Here is a 20,446-nt window from a genome sequence, read left to right on the forward strand (position 1 = left end):
GCACTTGTATGACTCTCTATACAAAGAATACTACAATCCGTTTGATGCGATACGTCTGAACCGTTACCTTAAAAGTCCGCACAAAATAATTTGGCAGTCCGGATCACAGGGCTACTACGAAATTTGAAAATCAAAGTTTGTATCGTACCGTCACTCTCACTCTCGTATTAAGTAATGTAAGCGCCGACGGGACCGCACGACACGAACTTCGAGTTTCGAGTTTCGTAGTAGCCCTGCCGGACTGCGGCCCACCCATATTTGGTGACGTATGACGTCATCGGCACGTATTCCAAATTTGTCTCTCGGTGTCGGCATTGCCGATGAGCGATCCGTACGGAGTGGATCTGTGGACGCCCTTGTGTGCCTTTCTGTACAAATAATACTACAATCGGCATGCGATGCGTCCGATGCTTACGATACGGACGGACACGTGGACGCCAACCTTTACGGTCGCATTCTGAACTAGAAAGGGGTGAATTTTATATCCGGTCAAAATAAAATATGGGAAGAGGGGTAAATAATTGTTTATGTCTTTTCCTTGAGTTTTACAAGGGTTTTTATTGTGCGTAATCTTGTTCTCGGAAATGTAAAGCCGTTTGAAGGTTAGGCTCGTTACGTACATCGGTTCGGGAAATAATAAACAGTAGCTTTGTTGTGTACGAATTTCTAAGAATTATATTATAAATATTGATAAAAGGTTCGTAGATTATTAATTCAGGGTTAAAAGGGCAGATTTCTGAAAACATGTACAATTACCCCATGTTTCACCATCCATTGATTAAATTTATTTGACGGGTAAATGTGATGCCGTCTCTATTTGTTTTGTTCGAATAGACGGAGACGGCATCACATTTATAAATCCGTCAAATAAAATAAATCAATGGGTGGTGAAACAGCCCCTTAATAGTCTGTCATTTTGTTTGTTCGATAAAAGAAAAAAGACGGGTTTAAAAACTATTTGCCCTTTTTAAACAGATTGCCACGTCTCAGTCTTCCGTAACCACATCAAAAATAACTAACTATGCAAATATATATTTAGGTGCAGAATTTCCATACGAGTATACGGTACAGTTTAAATTAAAGTTTGAAAGTTCTATTACTACTAATGTATTATTCAAGTTTTGAGAGACAGGAGGCGTGTTCTAAGTCTAAACTACTAATTAGAAGGCCTGTTAGGTAGCCTAGGCAACAGTGGCGTAGCTAGGTAACCTAGGGCCCTGGGCAAATAAAAAAATGGGGCCTACTGCTATCAAAACTGGTAAGGTTTTTTGAAGTAAAATCATTATACTTTAAAAATGCTAAGCAACTTTATCATATCAGAATTTTGAGGGCCCCCTGAGCTTGAGGGCCCCGGGGCACTGCCCCGCCTAGCCCCTTGTAGCTACGCCACTGCTAGGCAATAAGTAATAAGGTTGAGCTAGGTGCATTCTTGCAGTGAGCTGGGGAGGCTGATTTTTGTAACATAATATAAAATACAGAGAATACATCAGAGACTAGCGAAACAGGTGCTAAGTCTAACAATATCCCATCGTAATTGACACGACCAAAATAGACACTGTCTTTTACAGATATAACTTTCTACCACTGTCATTACAAGGCAATGCACCAGGCGAATAAATTGTCCAGAAACTACTTTCAAATACTACTATAACATTGTTACTAAAAGTATCTAATACCAACATAAAAATACTCACATGTTCAGATTAACGGGATAATGTTGAATCGGCCTTTCAGTCGAGGAGTAAACAGGCCCGATGCCAGCTGGCTGGCCTTGGACAGGCCTGGAGACAGGCACATCCTCCGGCCTCAAGTCTGGTCTAGGCCGGGACGTAGTCCTCCTGTCATCATCAGGTCGTTCGACAGCTGGCAGAGGGTTGTTGGCATTACAGATCTCTCTGCCGTTCAGTCTTATGGCTTGGAGTTTCGGCGCTTTGTTCAAAGGGTTATACTGCACGAAGAACCGGACGGCTGTAGCCGGTCCCGGGTGGATCTTCATCTTCGTATTCTCTATTTTGAAGTCGATATTGTCTGATGTCGTCACATCTCCGACCCAGTTCTGGAAAATTGGGCGTGTATTAGTACACGTCCTTTTGAAGTTCCATACCTCGGCTGGCGGAAACGGAAACCTTATAAGATCACTTTGTTGTCTATTTGTCTGTCTGTGTGTCTGTTTATCTGTCAAGAACTATGTCAGGAACGCGTGGAAATTCCAAGCTGAAATTAATATCATATACTTAAATCTGCTATCCCTTTGAGAAGTGAAAGATCTTCGACCGTTAACTTAAATCCAAAGATCATATCGCCGCGATGCTCACTCGTTTAGTGGATTTTGCGAGTATTCTTGTATTATAACATCATGAACGTGCAGCCGGGTTTTTTTGCCAATGAGAACCCAGACCGGCATTGTCTGGGGTCCCTTCCCAGTTGCCCATAATGGATTTTACCCAACTGTACATCCCCATCCCATCTCTTATAAAGCACCTCATATAAATTTTAAAAACTAAAACAAGTTAACCATATCGAAAATACAAACTGAGACATGGATGCACAGAAAAACCAGAAAAAGAGACCAGCGCTGGTAATCGAACCCAGGTCCTCAGCAATCCGTGCTGCGTGCTATAACCCCTACACCACCGCTGGACAGGAATCTAGACACGAATTTTTCCTATGCATACATATCTCAGGTTGCTTATTTCTACTACGCTACTTATGCAGCAGACACATGCATAGCTATAGCTTATGCAGATTTGGGTTCGATTCCCAGCGCTGGTCTCTTTTTCTGGTTTTTCTGTGCGTCCATGTCTCAGTTTGTATTTTCGATATGGTTTCACGGGATACCCGTTAAAGTAATAAATTTGGAGTTGAAATAAAAAATACAAAAAGAAATCCAATCATAAAACAAGTTAAACAAAAACATGACCCTAGACTCTTTGGGCCTTAAGGTGACTCAAACCCCAAAAAAAATTACAAGTCGCCTTTATAGAAATACATAGAAATCAGTAATGCTGTGACCGACGGTTACTAACTTGGGTGGCAAAGCGTCCATAGATCCATATTCCCACCGGCTTGCCCAAATAGGACAACAGGACATACATCATTTATGAAAGATGTATGCGATCTTGATCTCGATGTAAGCCGTGGTGGCCTAGTGGTTTGTCCTATCGCCTCTCAAGCAGAGGGTCGTGGGTTCAAACCCCGGCTCGCACCGCTGAGTTTTTCGAAATTCATGTGCTGAATTACATTTGAAATTTACCACAAGCTTTGCGGTGAAGGAAAACATCGTGAGGAAACCTGCACAAACCTGCGAAGCAATTCAATGGTGCGTGTGAAGTTCCCAATCCGCACTGGGCCCGCGTGGGAACTATGGCCCAAGCCCTCTTGTTTTGAGAGGAGGCCTGTGCCCAGCAGTGGGACGTATATAGGCTGGGATGGATGGATGGTATGCGATCTTGGCTTCTGCTTTACCAAGGAAATATCTGACGCTACGCCACTGTTGGATACATATGTGAATGGATCACTCACCCCCACTATATCAGCCTTGCTGTCAAGCACGATGTTGATCCACACTGAATGGAGGATGCTGTCGGTGGAGAGATTGACCTCTCCGTACCAGCGTCCCGGCTCCGAGCCTGGCTTCTCGTAGCTGAAGACGTTGGGGCATGGCGACAGCGGAGCTTGCTGCTGCAGAGACAGCGCCAGCAAGGTTGCTAGCACGAGGAGTCTGATCTGGAACAATGAGAGGAGTTAGGGGTGGAAAGAACATGGAACTTGAAGACTGGACTGGAGGGAGGGAGGGGCAGCTGTTGCTTTGAAAGCGCGAGCGCCAAGAGCTATACTTATTGGCTAAGAATAAGAATTACTACCAAAGATGTGCATGGATGTTTTGCGAGGATTGTGTTTTCATGAACCAGAAACGCTTAATTTACCTATCCTCGCAGAGCACATCTCTAGTGAAAACAACTGAGCGGAGCGAGGTGATAAATAGAAAAGATAAATGAAACGTTTCTATTGGTTTATGAAAAACACATTTCTCGCAACACACCCTCGCTCATCTCTGGTAGAAAAGGTGCCTAAGAGCTAACTCTTAGAAGGACTTATTTTCCCGGTACATTTATGGTGCGGTTAAAATACGACCTGTAATTGTGGACCGTGGCCCATTTCACCTTGCTGCTCCGCTACAAACATGTACCACACCACAGCTATTTACGTCTGTGGGACACGTGATGGTTAATGCAATTGTTAATACCCCATTTGTCAAGTGAAGTCAAGTTAATACATTAAGGTCGTGTAAATATACATATTTTTGTAATTTTGGCCGTGTCGATCTTTGCATTTGACTATACCATGGTTTATGATGATTAGATTAGCAACGTCTTGTTTTTATTCAATTCAAGTTTTTACGCTACTTTGTGTTTATGACGTCTATGGCAAAAGTAACTTTAAAAAAATATGGCTGCTCTGTCCACTGAGGGACAACTTTGCCCATATGTAGTAAAATACAATTTCAAAACGTGTCTGCCATTGCAGGTACTGTCGAGTTAGTAAGGGTTATCATTTTTGTGACAGTTTCTGCGGCAGAAAAAAAACAATAAAGGTCTCATTGTGAAAATAGTGTTTGATTTGATGTTCTATACGTCATACAACTGATATTAAGTAAATCTTGGGGTGGGTGAAAAAAAATCAAAATGTAAATAATATTTGTTTTTTAAATATTTATTTTTTTAATACAAGCTTTTTATGCTGACTACATTTGTGTTGACTGTTCTTGTATTGTTATTTAACCGTGTGTATTCCAAACTTCAAGTCAATTTGACAACCGGCAGTGGGTCAAATTTAACCTGCAAAATTTGTCCCACATACTTTACAAGTTAAATACCTACAAGTAAAAGCTCAGATACCAGACATTCAGGTATCAGCTGGGGAAATAGTTGTAAGAATATGTATAAATTTACCTCCTATTTACCTGCATCTATGAATTGAACGAGAAACTCCTGAGTATGTAAGTTTATTTGACACTGAAGAGCATTTATTATGGGTAGGACAGGTTCGTAAACACATCTAAGCACAAAATCCAAACACAAAGAAATGCTTATGTCACACTTTCGCTTCTCTTATTATAGACTAAGAGCCGATGAATAGGATATCGCAAATGCTAGAAATATCTGGGTCTTCCCTTGACAATTTTACCAATAAAAAAAAATTAATGCGTATTATAAAATTAATGATTATAATCATGGGTAATCCGCGTTGGTAATACCTTACTTTAAATAGGGAATCTACTGTGTTAAAAATGTAGTTGTGCTAATTCATGTGACATAAATAATTAAGTAAACAACGTTATACATTTGTTTAACTGTATATATATTGCGTAGGGAAAATGAGCGAGCACCCATGAGGCTGACATGATCACCTGGAGTGTTCAAAGCCTCAACAAAAATAAGAAAAAAAAACTGTATATATATTGAGTTGAGTTTCTTGCCGGTTTTTCTCAACAGAGGTTTTTCCGAACCAGTGCTAGATTTTTTTAATTGAACAAAGATAGATTGACTTGAAAAAATATAAATGATGTTTATTAAATTTCAAATTTAATTTACCACGAGCTTTTCGGTGAAGGAAATCATCGTGAGGAAACCTGCACGAACCTGCGAAGCGATTCAATGGTGCGTGCGAAGTTCCCAATGGCCCTGGCAACTGGGCCCGCGTGGGAACTATGGCCCAAGCCCTCTTGTTCTTAGAGGAGGTCTGTGCCCAGCAGTGGGACGTATATAGGCTGGGATGACGATGATGATGATGATGACAAATTTAACACAAAGCCTATGCGAGTGAGGCCCTGGGTAAAGTTGTCTTATAATTTACAGTATCTAGTCCATATTCTATATATTGGAATAACAGCGAAGTTTTGCTAGAGCAAAGGAACTTATAATATAAGATGACGAAAAATTGGCTAGGCACCAACTTAATAGTCGTAAGTACTCGATAGGGACTAGAGTACGGTTCATATTGCAAAAGTTGGAAACTGCGGTCTCCCAACGAAAGAAGCACCAATCACATAAATTAGGTTGGCGGCAGTCCGAGAGCTTGGCAGTGCGCCATACACATTTCTTACTTTTACCACAGTTTTCTATAATATTCCTCTTCCCAAGGAAACGCGTCAAAATAAAGTGCAAAAGGAAGAATGGATGAAGTACGTATTGATAATTTGATATAATAGAACTTTAGGTAATTAAGAACAATACAGTCCATACAATACAACGACTCTTTACTGTACACCACAATATAGTACCTAAGCACTACAGAATACGGAAACACAGGCCGAATAGGTAGAGACAGGAGACGAACTTTTAAATAAATAATGAAAAAAAACTTTAGCGCTCTTTATAGCCTGAACTACAATACCCCTGGTGTTGCTGGTGTTTATGGGCGGTGGTGATTTCTTACCATCAGGAGACCCACTTGCTCGTTTGCCATCCAGTCAAATAAAAAAAACTGACTAAAGATTATTTTGACTTTTGATTTTAACTGTAAATTCTGTTAACTACTGATAATTATGGTTGATCATAACACCAATGTCAGCACAAGTTGGCTTACTGATACTACTAATAATACTGTGATTTTATTAAAATAATAACTTTGAGGATAACACTTCGATAGCTTAACTATTTGAATTACTTCAGGATAGTTCATATTTTCCATAGAATAAAGTTCGCAGGATTTAAACTCAGCTCTTAAGGATTTGGCTTTACGTTTACTTTGATGGTGGCATAAGTGGTACTGGTTGGAAATTAGAAAAATTGTTGCAATAACTACAAATCTGGATGAAATATGAGACACGGGTAGTTTATAACCAGGATTACATATAAAAGACTTGTTATCCCGGAAAATTAGATAATTGCAATCCCAGTGTTTACAAAACCTGACTACCTATTTGTATGAAAAATACGAATGTTTGTTCTCGAGTCTTGGGTGTATATAGTATGTATTTAAGTACATATGTTTATCCGTTGCTTAGTTACCATACCACAAGCATTTGCTTACTCTGGGACTAGGTCAATTAGTGCCCCGAGATATAAAAAAAAAAGAAAAAAAAATGTCAACAGCTCTTGGACTATCTCCTGTAATCAATTAAGAGGAAACAAACAATCACAGGCACGAGGCACTTAACAGACATGTAATTAGCGGGATTCCTGCCAGCCGTTTGCGCTTTATTCTGGCAAATTAAAGAAAAATATTTTGTTTATAATATCAGTATCGAATATCGAAGCCGTGGCGGCCGAGTGGTTTGACCTTATGGCCTCTAAGGCCTAGGATCGTGGGTTTAAGCCCCAAGCTCACACCTTTGAGTTTTTCAAAATACATTCGCGATTACTTATGAAAATTACCACGAGCTTTACGGTGAAGCAAAAAAACGCGAGGAAATCTGCACTACCCTGCGAAGCAATTCAATTTTTTTAATCCGCACTGGGCCACATGGGAACTAGGGCCCAAGCCCTCTCATTCTGAGAGGAGGCCTGTGCCCAGCAGTGAGACGTATACAGGCTGGGTAGAGTGAATATCACTTTGCACGCATCCATTAGATCCCGCAGTTCAATTAAAATTCCGGGATAGTACTAAATTTCCGTGAACCCAAGACGTACCTACATCGTGATTATGATTGCCATTGCATTAAAAACAACCATGCCAAATTTTTAATGAAATGAACTGCGGATAACTCACGTCTTACTGGTCCAAATTCTTCCTCTAAGTTCTATCCTAACTCCTTCACTAGCTCTTCAATCCGTCTGTTGAATTCTCTTCCCCTAGTTGTGAGGAAAGATAAATCTCTTCCTATTTTCAAAAATCTTTTCAAGACAAACTTCTTGCCCTCAGTCTCTCTGTGTTTATTTATTGTATTTTCCTAATTTCATATCCTTTTCATACATTTCGGCCTTTTGACAATATCTATTGCTTTTTACGTTAGTACAGTAGTATATGTATTGTATAAATATTGTATGTATGTATTTAAATCTACCATTTGTATTTATTTTGATATTAATGTTTTTTTTTTGTTTTCTTCTTCTTCTCTTTTAAAATATGGCTTTTCTGTCCTAATTAATAGGACAATTTCGCCAGTGTCAAGGTTAGCTCTCTTTGAGAGGGACGTTGTACGGTGATTGTAGTTTTTGCAACTTGATAGTAAAATTCCAGAAACCACGTGGAGACAACTTGCGCATTAGAAAATGTCAGACACGAGAGCAATATAGAATTTTGTGATCCTGTTTGTAAAGGTTAATCGCCGCATAAAACACTATCAAAACTATACTTCAACTAGCCAAAAGGAACAGAAATAGTAAAATTATATAATTATTTTTTGACATTCATAAGTGCTTGTTATAGCCTAAATTGAATAAAGATATTTTGACTTTTGACCTTGTCTCATGTTCGAATGCTACAAATCGAATCTGTTTTTTGTTCCTGTGTCCGCCACCTACGATTTTGACATAAAAGATCTATGTACCCAAATGGTTGTCTGCAAGAGATCGCTTTTAAGCGATAAGACCGTCTATTGTCTACCCTGAATGTACCTATGTGTAATATATAGGTTTTTGTGAAATAAAGAATATCTATGTACCTATTGTCGTAAAGCGAGTTTAGCTTGATTCAAATATGAGTTAATGTGTCATTAAAATATGATGATTGTCACGGTAGTTTCATGTTTAAACCGTGCCAAATTTGGCGCACAAATACTTTATAACCTGATTTAACATGAGATTCCTTTTTATTCCCGGAAATTGCATAATTCCCGTGAGATATCCAAAATCAAAGTCGCGGCCAACAGTCACCATTATCGATATTATTATTGTTCGTATGTACGTAAGTCCGTCACAAACTGGTTTTCTCTTTCTAAATTTAGTCGATTAATCTGTTAGTCTGGACATTGACGTAGGAATCTGTTTGTTTGTGTTGACTTTGACCGCAATTATCTTTTGTTACGGTATCACACGCATACACACTCTATACACTATTTGTAACTATTAAAATAAAGATAACTTAAATTCTCCGCGTGAATTAAGCAAAAAGCGAGATACTAAAGGTTTGTTTTTATTTATTTTATTACTTACTATAAGCATTTGCTCACGGCTACGCATGCGTAAGCCATTAGGTTTAACAGTTGAATAGAAAAAACAAACATAAACAAGCGAAAACCGTGGGAATTCCTAAAACCGAGATTTCATTAACGTTGCGTAAAAAAGCAACCGCGATCACATATATTTTTTAACCCCGACACAAAAAGTGTTATAAGTTTGATCGCTATCTGTGTCTGTCTGTCAGTGTGTCTGTCTGTGACACCGTAGGTCTTAAACGGGTGGACCGATTTGAATGCGGCTCTTTTTTATTTGAAAGAAGGTTTTCTAGCGATGGTTCTTAGACATGTTTCATCAAAATAGGTTCAGCTGTTTGAAGTGACAAAGTCGGGGGTTTTTCCAACTTTTTGTTGGTTAGGTTATTGGGATGATCTGTGAAATCGGAATAAAAAGTAGCTTAGGACCTTATGTAACTGTTATCTCAGAAAAAGCTAATTTCATCCAAATCCGTCTCATCGTTTTAAAGTGAAGAACTAACAAATATACCTACTCGCATACTTACAAACTTTCATCAAGGTGCTAACAATTAAGGTACCAATATTTTTAGGGATGTTAAATTAGATCAAAACAATTAACTTTAAATATTAATTAACAAAACTTTTCATACGACATTTTTGTTTTAATTTCCTGAACAAAATAAATAAATTGTCGTTCCGCCCAAACATTTTCAGCCTGTGCCTTTGTGTGACTAGATATTTAACACTTTCTGTAAAGTGAACCCGTCGTTTGTCATAAACGTCAACGATTGGCGGGAAAACTATTAGTAAATTGGCCAGTTACTTGTGACAGTGACAGCTAAGATAGTCAAAGAAGTTTTAACCACTAACTATTAATTAACTAATTAACAGGCTGTTTTTACGCAGCAAAGTTGATTTTCTATTTAACTCCAAAAAGTAACATAAACTATTAAATATTTCATACTTAAATCTACTACTAGAGACGAGTACTATCAGCTCTAAAAATATTGGGTAAGTACTAGCTAGCTACATATTAGTAATCTGTGGTAAGTACTTAATTTGTTAGCACTTTAGGGCTAAAGACTTCATCTGGGTAGATTTTGTCTATCGTTAATCAACGGCAATAAATCAATTTAATGGGATAAAGCTATTCTAGGTATGTGTTTCAATTCTTAATCATGGTCTGGGGTACCTACTCGTATTTAAGTATGTTTATCCGTAGCTTAGTACCCATAACAGAAGCTTTTCCTATTGTGAGATACTCCGTTTAATTTAAGGTCAAATTGTAACACACGTTTCTCGATATTTCGAACACAAATAGACTAAAAATATCTACATGTACATTTATTAGTGTTATTTACTAGTTATTTATTATGTTTTTATTATACCGGGTGTGGCCTGTAATATGAGCAAATAATTAAAACATAGATCATACTTCTCAAACTGAACAACATTAGTTCAGCGACTTTTAAAACTAATTAGTTTTGTAATTTTAATTACACTTCTAAGTTTATTCGAAGAAGCAATGTAAAGCGAAATTATTGATGTTTGTAGCGTGACAGGCGACGTCAGTTGTGTTCTAGGACGGCGTACATTGATAGCAGTATTTAATTTGTATGTAAAAAGGAAAATTCAAAGACTCCATTATTTTTAAAAGTCGCTGAACTAATGATGTTCAGTTTGACGAGGACGATCTATGTTTTAATTTTTTGCTCGTATTACAGGCCACACCCGGTAGAAGTTCACACAATTTTAAATAGTTCCGTTGTTTCATTTAAAACATGGCGAAACTATAAGGGTTCCGTTTTTGCCATTTTGGCTCTGGAACCCTAAAAAGTGTGCAAATTTTACCGTTATGTTTCAAATGTTAAAATAAATGGGGTATAGGTCGATCGTTGACATTTAACATTTGGTGGTATTTTTACCCGACTGCCTTTTTTTTTATTCGACTGGATGGCAAACGAGCAAGTGGGTCTCCTGATGGTAAGAGATCACCACCGCCCATAAACATCTGCAACACCAATCGAGCGTCCCCCCCGCTCTAAAATCTAAACCGGCCGGTGGGTGGAAAATTTAAAAAAAAATCAGGATAGTAGTAAGTATATCAAACTTTCAAGGAAAACTATAACGGCTAAGTTTGCTTGAGAATAATAAGTAGTTTAAAAGTAAATAGCAGCCTAAAATATACCTAAACTTGGATGATTCCGTATAAAACACGAAATCCTTAGAAAAATATGACTTAATTATTTCGTAATGGCTACGGAACCCTATTTCGGGCGTGTCCGACACGCTCTTGGCCGGTTTTTTAAAAATCACTGAAAATCACACCCTGATTCTTGATCAATTCTGCCAAAACATACCTGTTCATGTTAAATGGTATATCCGTTATGTCGTAAATAAAATAACACCTACCTCCGAGAACCGGTACAACACGACACACAACCAATTAAAAACAACTTTTTCTTAACAAGAAATTCCTCTAACACTACTCAGCACCTCACTTCACTATAACATAACACATATCTTACCATTTTGTTTAATTCTTCGACCACCACAGAAACTTTTGATTATCTTAGTTGATTATTAAAACTATATTATGACGAGCATCTCTCACGATAAACACTTTAAGAATGACAGAAGAAACGTCATTAAAGGTCAAGTTTATGATAGCCCAGAGCGAGACGGAGGCTTGATTACGGTCATTTCCAGTGCGTTAGTAAGGGATGGCTGTGTATGCATCGGTTGCGGCGTATGCGCAAACAGGTTAGCAATGATTGAAGTTATTAATGTAACATGCAATATACAAGTTTGCTTGGATTTGAGATGATCGTCACAATGATGTTCGCGGTTTTTCCTCAATCGGGTGCTGATGTACAAAAAACATCCATGCATTAAAAACTTAACGTTAAAAAGAAAGTAAAGTGAAGACGACCGGATGGACAAGTTAGAGAACCTGACTACGAATAGCGAAGCTCAGTTCCCGGGATTCAATTCCCGGCCGGGGCAGATATTTGTATGAATAATACGAATGTTTGTTGGGTCTTGGATGTTAAGTATGTATATATTTATATATACCGTATGTTTATCCGTTGCCTAGTATCCATAGTACAAGCTTCGCTTAGTTTAGGACTAGGTCAATTGGTGTCAGGTGTCCCATAAAAAAAAACTCGTGTGAAGGAAAACAAGAAAATCTACATACACCTGCGAGTTCTGTGGTGTGTGAAGTTCCCAAGCCGTACTGAGCCCGCGTGGGTGCTTCAGCTTCTCTTCCTGAGAGGACTTATGCAGGTCGAAGAGTTGAGTGGTGTAAAAAGTGTCGTCATAGTCACGCGGAACTTTATTTGGTTATATCTTCATTGGTTATATATTTTTGTTAAATTGTCAAAAGAAAAATTATGACGGACCAATTATTTTTTTTAGGATATAAGCCCAATGGGCTAGTGTCAATAAAGAAAATACTTGTGATGTATACATATCATTTAATAATATTGTAAATCTGTTTTAAAAAAATATATATACCTCGTTGAGTTTCTTGCCGGATTCTTCTCAGCAGAGGTTTTTCCGAACCGGTGGTAGATTTTTTTTGACATTCATAAGTGCTTGTTATAGCCTAAATTGAATAAAGATATTTTGACTTTGACTTTGAAAAACAAATTGCTGACCTTCCAAAATGACGAGCGAACTTACATTTCTTAAGATAGTTAAGATTATGCAGACGTTCCGAAATTACGAGCAAACTTACATTTCTCAAGGTAGTTAAGTAAGATTATGTAAATGTTCCGAAATGACGAACGAACTTACATTTCTTAAGATAGTTAAGATTATGTAGATTTCAGACTTTCCGAAATGACGAGCGAACTTATTTTTCTCAAGATAGTTAAGATTATCTAATTGCAGACGTTCCGAAATGACGGATAAACTTACATATCTTAAGATAGTTAAGATTATGTAAATTGCAGACGTTCCGAAATGACGAGCGAACTTACATTTCTTAAGATAGTTAAGATTATGTAAATTGCTGACGTTCCAAAATGACGAGCGAACTTACATTTCTCAAGATAGTTAAGATTATTTAATTGCAGACGTTCCGAAATGACGAGCGAACTTACATTTCTTAAGATAATAAGATGTAAATATTCAAATAAGGGGCTGTTTCACCGTTCATTGATTAGTGTTAACTGACGGTTAAATGTGATGCCGTCTCTTTTTGTTTTGATCGAACAGCCCCTAAATCTTACTGTAACCCTATTTTCTCCCTTTTAAGTTTCAGCTGGAAGTACAGTCGAGTTCACATAACGATTCAATTCCAAGCCGACTCCACAAGTACAGTAGGATACCTAATAGCGTAATTATTCACAATAGTGGGCGCACTTCTTTATCTCATCCCCGGCGCATGTATTAAAGCTAAATCTTAAGTGTAATCATGATCATACTACTTCAGCTTCTCTGAAAAGCCCCTTTGGGATGATCAACTCTTTCATGTATTTCGTTACCATGGTTATTTCCCCTGGACAACTCTTTAAAACCATGAGTTTCTACATGTTTTCCGTGGTTAAAATTCATCAAGCTTACATTTTTGTCGACCTAGTTACGAGCCAACTATTTTATGGACTAGCTTCTAAGCACATTTGTAGAATTATATCACAGTTTTTTTAAGAAACTCTGCCACTGTTGTCTCTTGGACAACTGGAAAGAATAATAAACTAGAAATACATAGACTGCTTAAACCATTACCTTTCCTTTTGCCTTTGCCGTAGTCGGATAAAAAGTTGATTGACCCTACTTTGTCCCCAGTGTTGGTCTTATTTTTCTGGTTTTTCTGTGCATCTATATTTCAGTTTGTATTTTCAATTTAGGTTTTACGGGATGACCGTAAAAGTAAAAATTTGGAATTGAAATAAAAAATACAAAAGATTCAAAAAACCAATCTTAATTTGATTGCTTAATAACGACATCTCTTGTCCGGGTGAGCGGTTAGTTCCAATGGAATGCCGAAAGTTTCTTCGATGAGGGCTACGGCATGAATGTCGCTAGCGTCACTGCTTAAGTGGCTAAATAAGAAACAAACAAGCTGAGATATGTGGTGCATAGGAGAAATTCGTGTCTGTGCGTTGACCAACAGTGGTGTAGCGTATAGGCACGCGTACGGAATACGAGGACTTGGTTCGATTCCCAGTGATGGTCTTATTTTTCTGGTTTTTCTGTGCATCTATATTTCAGTTTGTATTTTCAATTTAGGTTTTACGGGATGACCGTAAAAGTAAAAATTTGGAATTGAAATAAAAAATACAAAAAGATCCCAAAAAACCAATCCTACTTTGTCAGTTGAGTTACGACACTAGTTTTTGCAACGCTATGGTAGGGTCCAGACCAGACTGGGAACAAGTTAGCCGAAGCTTCGTACCCTGTGATTAGCTTTGAGGCGCCAAATTGTCTTCCGTCGCTGGGTCACTGGACTTGCCGAATAGTTAATTATAGCTAACTAGCACTATAATAAGTGGGACTTTTAGGAGTTACTTAGCTATTTGGCAGCACTATGTTTTTTCCTAGAAAGTCTAGTTTTTTGCTCTTGTTCTTCGTACAGAGGCCGTATTGTCTAACGCGTTGATGTTCGCGATCGCATTCATCTGTTTCTACCCTCGTCTTATAACGTGTCAAAAAAGAAGAAGTAAACACGATTATAATGAGGGCTATCGCGTATGAATTAGCCACTAGAGGCGCTAGTGTAGCGTGAGGTCTCCGAAATGTCAAATCTCATAGTTTTTGGGTGAGCTACGCGGTTTATTTATAATTAGAATAATTTTGTGAATATTTTGCAATATCTGAAATTAATTATGGCAAATATGCGTTCCGGGGCAATGAATGTCTGTGTTTTGAGACAGTTTTGTCTTTCGGAAATCTTTGTCCTCCCTTTTTTCCGAACAAAACGGGGACTATGCAACACTGTGGCATGCTCGATATTTTTATGGTACGGTTTTAAGTTGTATTAAATATGATTTTAATCTAAACTTTGTTTTCACGCCCGTAATAACAGACTTTGAAAGCCATACTTAAAAACCTCACGCAACAGTGCGCCATCTAGTGAGACAAAAAACGATAGCCCTCATTCAGTGTGTTAGAAAATAAGGCCTCTGCAGTTAATTAGGTGCTGGCGTTTTGCCGGCCGCTATGGCGGCGCGCTCGCTTCGCTCGGTCGGCTCGCGCGTTTTGGTCGCAATTGTGCCTAAAACTCCTAGCTTCGCTCGTGATCGTACCTAATATTTCGCAACCTAAATTGACCAACATTGCCGAAATCTCTTTGCGGTATTTAGCTCCTTTGAGTGCTGGTTATGTTAGATGGTTATGTACGAAGAACAGGTGTTATTTGGCGAACTTATTGTTCGTAATTAACAGTTTAATATGTAACTTTTTTTGTGCCGAATTTTGGCAATCAATTTATTCTTTCTTTCGTTCTTAATTTTAAAAATAAAAGAAATAATTTTATCTGCATACATTAACTGAAAAAAAAAAACTTTTGGAATAATTATTATAGGGTCCAAAGAGTAACAAAGAGTAACCAAAATAAATTGATCGTGGATCTAAAACCATACTGACAAATGAATATACGTAGTCTATAGTTCAAAATAATATAACCTATTGGTGCTGGTGACTGTTATACCAATCCGCATCCAAATCCGCTTTCGCCGAAACTCTCATATTCTCCATCTTTACGGCATTCTCTTTAACCCTGCATACTCCTTGCTACCTCAAAGAGCGATTTAGAATGTTACTTCTGTTCGTTGCTCTCAGAACTTTCTCCTTACTGTCCCTCTTTAAAACTCTAAATTCTATGTTTATTCTTACACTGTGGAACTCCCTACCGATAGACTTGAGGCGCGCAAAGTCCTTGCCTATCTTTAAGTCTATGCTTAGAGAGCACTATCTGTCATCTTGTGTATGTACGTTACCTATAGTTAGCTTATTTATATGTTGTTATGGTCTATCTACCTATCTATCTCTTTAGATTTGTTGTGTATGTGTATTGTATGTGTTAGTTTTATGTATTCTTGATATTGCTCTAATCTACTGTAAATTGTACCACCTGCTAAAATGTATTCCTTACTTCTGTCCATTGTAAAGGTTGCCTGGTAGAGATCGCTCTGAAGCGATAAGGCCGCCTATTGCTTACCTTAGAAAATCTCTATGTATATACTTGTGTTTTCTGTACTGCTTACTGTGTTGGTGTGCAATAAAGAGTTATTATATTGTATTGTATTGTATTCTATTGTATACATAATATGACCGATCTGCAAAAGACTCTCCTAAAACCCTAAAAATGATAAAGATTTAGCCGGTTAGAGTTCCGCGTGACGTCACACGAGCGACTTATTTTTAGCACGGCGTGACGTCACATGGTGGCCTACTGGCTTGACCTATCGCCTCTGAAGCAGAGGATCGTGGGTCCAAGCCCCGGCTCGCACCTCTGAGTTTTACGAAATTCATGTGCGGAATTATATTTGATATTTACCACGAGCTTTACGGTGAAGGAAAACATCGTGAGGAAACCTGCACAAAGCTGCGAAGCAATTCAATGGTGGGTGTGAAGTTCTCAATCCGCACTGGGCCCGCGTGGGATCTACGGCCCAAGCCCTCTCATTCTGAGAGGAGGCCTGTGCCCAACAGCGGGACGTATATAGGCTGGGATGATGGTGACGTCACGAGTAACTCCCAAACCTTGTCATTTTTGCTCGTTTGTGAAATAAATAAAAAAATACGTGTCCTATATTTTTTGACAATGTAATTAACGGACTAACAAGAATTTTTAGGACACTTCCCAATCCGCATTGGGCCCGCGTGGGAACTATGGCCCAAGCCCTCTTGTTCTGAGAGGAGGCCTGTGCCCAGCAGTGGGACGTATATAGGCTGGATGATGATGATGATGATCCTAATGAGGGCTATCGCGAATGAATTCGCCGCTAGAGGCGCTAGTGTAGCGTGAGGTCTCCGAAATGTCAAATCTCATAGTTTTTGGGTGAGCTACGCGAGTTTATGTATAATTAGAATAATTTTATGAATATTTTGCATTACCTGAAATTAATTATGGCAATTATGCGTTACGGGGCAATGAATGTCTGTGTTTTGAGACAGTTATGTCTTTCGGAAACTTTTGTCCTCCCTTTATTTCCGAACAAAACGGGACTACGCAACACTGTGGTTGCTCGATATTATTATGGTATTACTTTGTTTTCACACCCGTAATAACAGACTATGAAAGCCATATACTTAAAAACCTCACGCAACAGTGGCGCCATCTAGTAAGACAAAAAACGATAGCCCTCATTATACACAAATAAAGACTTTAATCATCAAATCCATTATCGCAGCATTATCCATTTAATTATGATCTTTATCTGTCGGCCCATCGTTTCTATTTTCGTCCCTTTGTAAGGAAAAGAGGGTTCAATTAATAATGGTTTTTGCACAAGGAAATTTGTATCTGTAAAACCCTAAATCAGACTATGACCTTGTTATTAACCACAGGCGAAAATCAGCCTTAATACTTACGTAATAATGTTTAGTTGGAAATTTGTGTTCTGAAAGATGTAAGGGACATTTAAAGGTAGGTCCTATGTCTTGAGTAATAAGGCAGGGTTTTCCTTGCTGATTGGGAAAATGCGGTTGCCAATCGTTCAGATCAGGCGTTTCGTCCGTCTCGGGCATCGAAGGAAGATTAGCAGCTCTATAGTGATGGAATAAGTCGATAATCGATATCAGATAATCAGGTTAAATATATGCTGGCGTGATGTGGGTATTAACGAAAATAATATCCATACTTAATATTATAAATGCGAAAGTGTGTTTGTATGTTTGTCCGTCTTTCACGTTAAAACTGAGCTACGGATCGACGTGATTTTTGGCATAAAGATAGTTTATGGGCCAGAGAGTGACATAGGTCACTTTTTTCCCGAAAAAATGCACGTTCCCGAGGGAACAGCGTGCGATAACCGAACTCCACGCGGGCGAAGCCGCGGGAAAAAGCTTAGTTTGTATATAAATAGCACATTGCTAGTTAAGGGCATTTAAAAATAAGGAATAACTAAGTACTTAAGCAGTAAATAAGGAACGAACAAGAGTCTATCAGAAGCGTAATTCCAGTATCGCCCATGTTTATGTAATATATTTGTTTTTTAACGGATAGCAGGCCGTGGTGGCAGAGTGGTTTGACCTATGGCCTCTCAAGCAGAGGCTCGTGGGTTCAAACCTCGGCTCGCACCTCTGAGTTTTTTCGAAATTCATGTGCGGAATTATATTTGAAATTTACCACGAGCTTTACGGTGAAGGAAAACATCGTGAGGAAACCTGCACAAACCAGCGAAGCAATTCAATGGTTTGTGTGAAGTTCCCAATCCGCACTGGGCCCGCGTGGGAACTACTGCCCAAGCCCTCTCATTCTGAGGGGAGGCCTGTGCCCTGCAGTGGGACGTATATAGGCTGGGATGAGGCTGTTAATACCTTACGAGAGTACGATGAAGAATAAATTATCGAACGAAAAGTCACCCCTGAATTTTGGCTTCAGAAATAGAAATATTTATTAGAGTTCACCTTGAAGAGGAACCATGGATTGGTACGATCTCCCGAAATTTGACTAAAATCACGCCGATGGCAAGTGAAGATGTCAAAAAGTCCGTCATAACCCGTCCAATGTTATTATTATAACTTACAATATTGCTGTCACCCAATTTCAGTGTTAAGATCTTCAACCTGTGTTATGAAGAAAGTAATACGTGCTGGCTCGGGAAATGTTATGAGGGAGATAAAAGAGTTGTTACCTTGGGGGAATGCGTGCTGAAAATGACGTGTTATAAATATTACACTCGCTTTCAGGGAAGTTGTTATGATTTTACATTAAGATTGATACAATTTGAGGTTAATATGCTTTGAAACTTACGTTTGTGAAGTTTTGTTTTAACCCAAAACATTCTGAAATTAACATTTTGAACCAGAGCTTGCTGTATTTTTTATCGCACCTGCATGCGATTGACTACATCACTACTTACATTTATTGTCTTCTGTGAAAGAATAGAAAAAACCGGCCAAGAGCGTAATAAAACTTTACCATTATTAGCTGACTGTCAAATGTGTGTCGGACACACGGGCTGCGCGTTTTTTGACAGTCAGCTAATAATGGTAAAGTTTTATTGGTGTAAATTTACTATAGATAATTTAGAATTCTTATGTTTTTATATATTACTTAGTTTCATTTAGATACTTAAATCAAAAGAAACACTTTCTTGTTAAGCTTTAGGATCGTTTGTCTCTGTGTATTTTCACAAATAGTTAGCAATGCTATCCTTTACAAACACTAGCAAGAAAATAATTACTTCTGATGTACTGTTAGCTGTTGTCTAGTGTGTATATAAGGTACCTTGACAGTTACGGGCAAGTGGGCCAATAGCTTGAAATGAAATGAAAATGAAAAAATGAAATGTTGTTTTTTTATTGGTGTTACAAGTTGAATATTGCACATTTTGATAAGATACAGCGAAATTGAATCACGTTTCTAAGCAATTGTTATATTTTATAACAGCATCTCTGTATGTTTATATTTATATATTTTAGTCTGTGTACAAGGTCGTTACAAATAAATGTGTTTCTTTTTTTCATTTAACGTTTATTACAGTAATTGGAAATCCATGTAGTCGGTGAAGCCGTTGCCTTCATAAGATTTAAATCTTAGATTATACAGAAAATCGCAATGCAAACATCGATAACTTTATCGATAGTTAACTATGACATCACTGGTCCTACAGTTGCAGGGTGCTTGGCGGATAACTTTGTTGCTTAGCTGGGTACAGTCGCGCGCGCAATTGATAAAGACTTTACAATTGTGCTGTAAGCGAACTGCAAAGTACAACCTGATGCAACTTTTACCAGCTACATAGAAATATTTTATTCACTACCCCTCGCTTTTGTAAGTTTTTACTTACATAACATTCACATTACAAATTGTCAATTTAAGAAGAACAGAAAAAGACAACTTCGTCTGTCATAAATTCGTTTACCGCTAACCCATGGAAACTACTATTTTTCGGGATAATAACTATGCTATATCATAAAATATCTCTATAGCAAGTTTCTAAATCGGTTCAGGGGTCCATGACATGTATCTACTAACTCAAGTAGTACTTAGAAAATTAAGCGACAGCATTAACAAAGAAAGAAGTCATAGAAGAACAAATACCTATGTCCTATCTCACACTCTTTCTCGAGACTAAGTTACACTTATTTGAACGAGACTTAATTACAGCTATAATGAACGAGTATTGTAAAAAACACCAGCCGACGAGTATTAACATAAGGAATCATTCGGGAAAAGATCAATTCTCG

The 20,446-nt window shown here is 38.1% G+C and overlaps 1 protein-coding gene across 3 annotated transcripts in view; it reads right to left on the bottom strand.

Annotated features, from left to right (window-relative positions):
• The window catches only part of LOC141430992 (proclotting enzyme-like), a 44,282-nt gene extending 32,565 nt beyond the window's left edge, over window positions 1-11,717 (bottom strand). For all 3 annotated transcript variants that reach the window (XM_074091908.1, XM_074091907.1, XM_074091906.1), the window contains exons 1-3: window positions 11,608-11,717; window positions 3,523-3,726; window positions 1,695-2,056 (exon numbers count right to left, since the gene is read on the bottom strand). In XM_074091908.1, coding sequence (XP_073948009.1) covers window positions 1,695-2,056; window positions 3,523-3,726; window positions 11,608-11,610 — 569 coding nt within the window. In that variant the 5' untranslated portion in view covers window positions 11,611-11,717. The remainder of the gene's footprint in view (window positions 1-1,694; window positions 2,057-3,522; window positions 3,727-11,607) is intronic.
• Between the last annotated feature and the right edge of the window lie 8,729 nt (window positions 11,718-20,446).

This window comes from Choristoneura fumiferana, chromosome 9 (assembly GCF_025370935.1).
Source record: "Choristoneura fumiferana chromosome 9, NRCan_CFum_1, whole genome shotgun sequence".
Taxonomy (NCBI): domain Eukaryota; kingdom Metazoa; phylum Arthropoda; class Insecta; order Lepidoptera; family Tortricidae; genus Choristoneura; species Choristoneura fumiferana.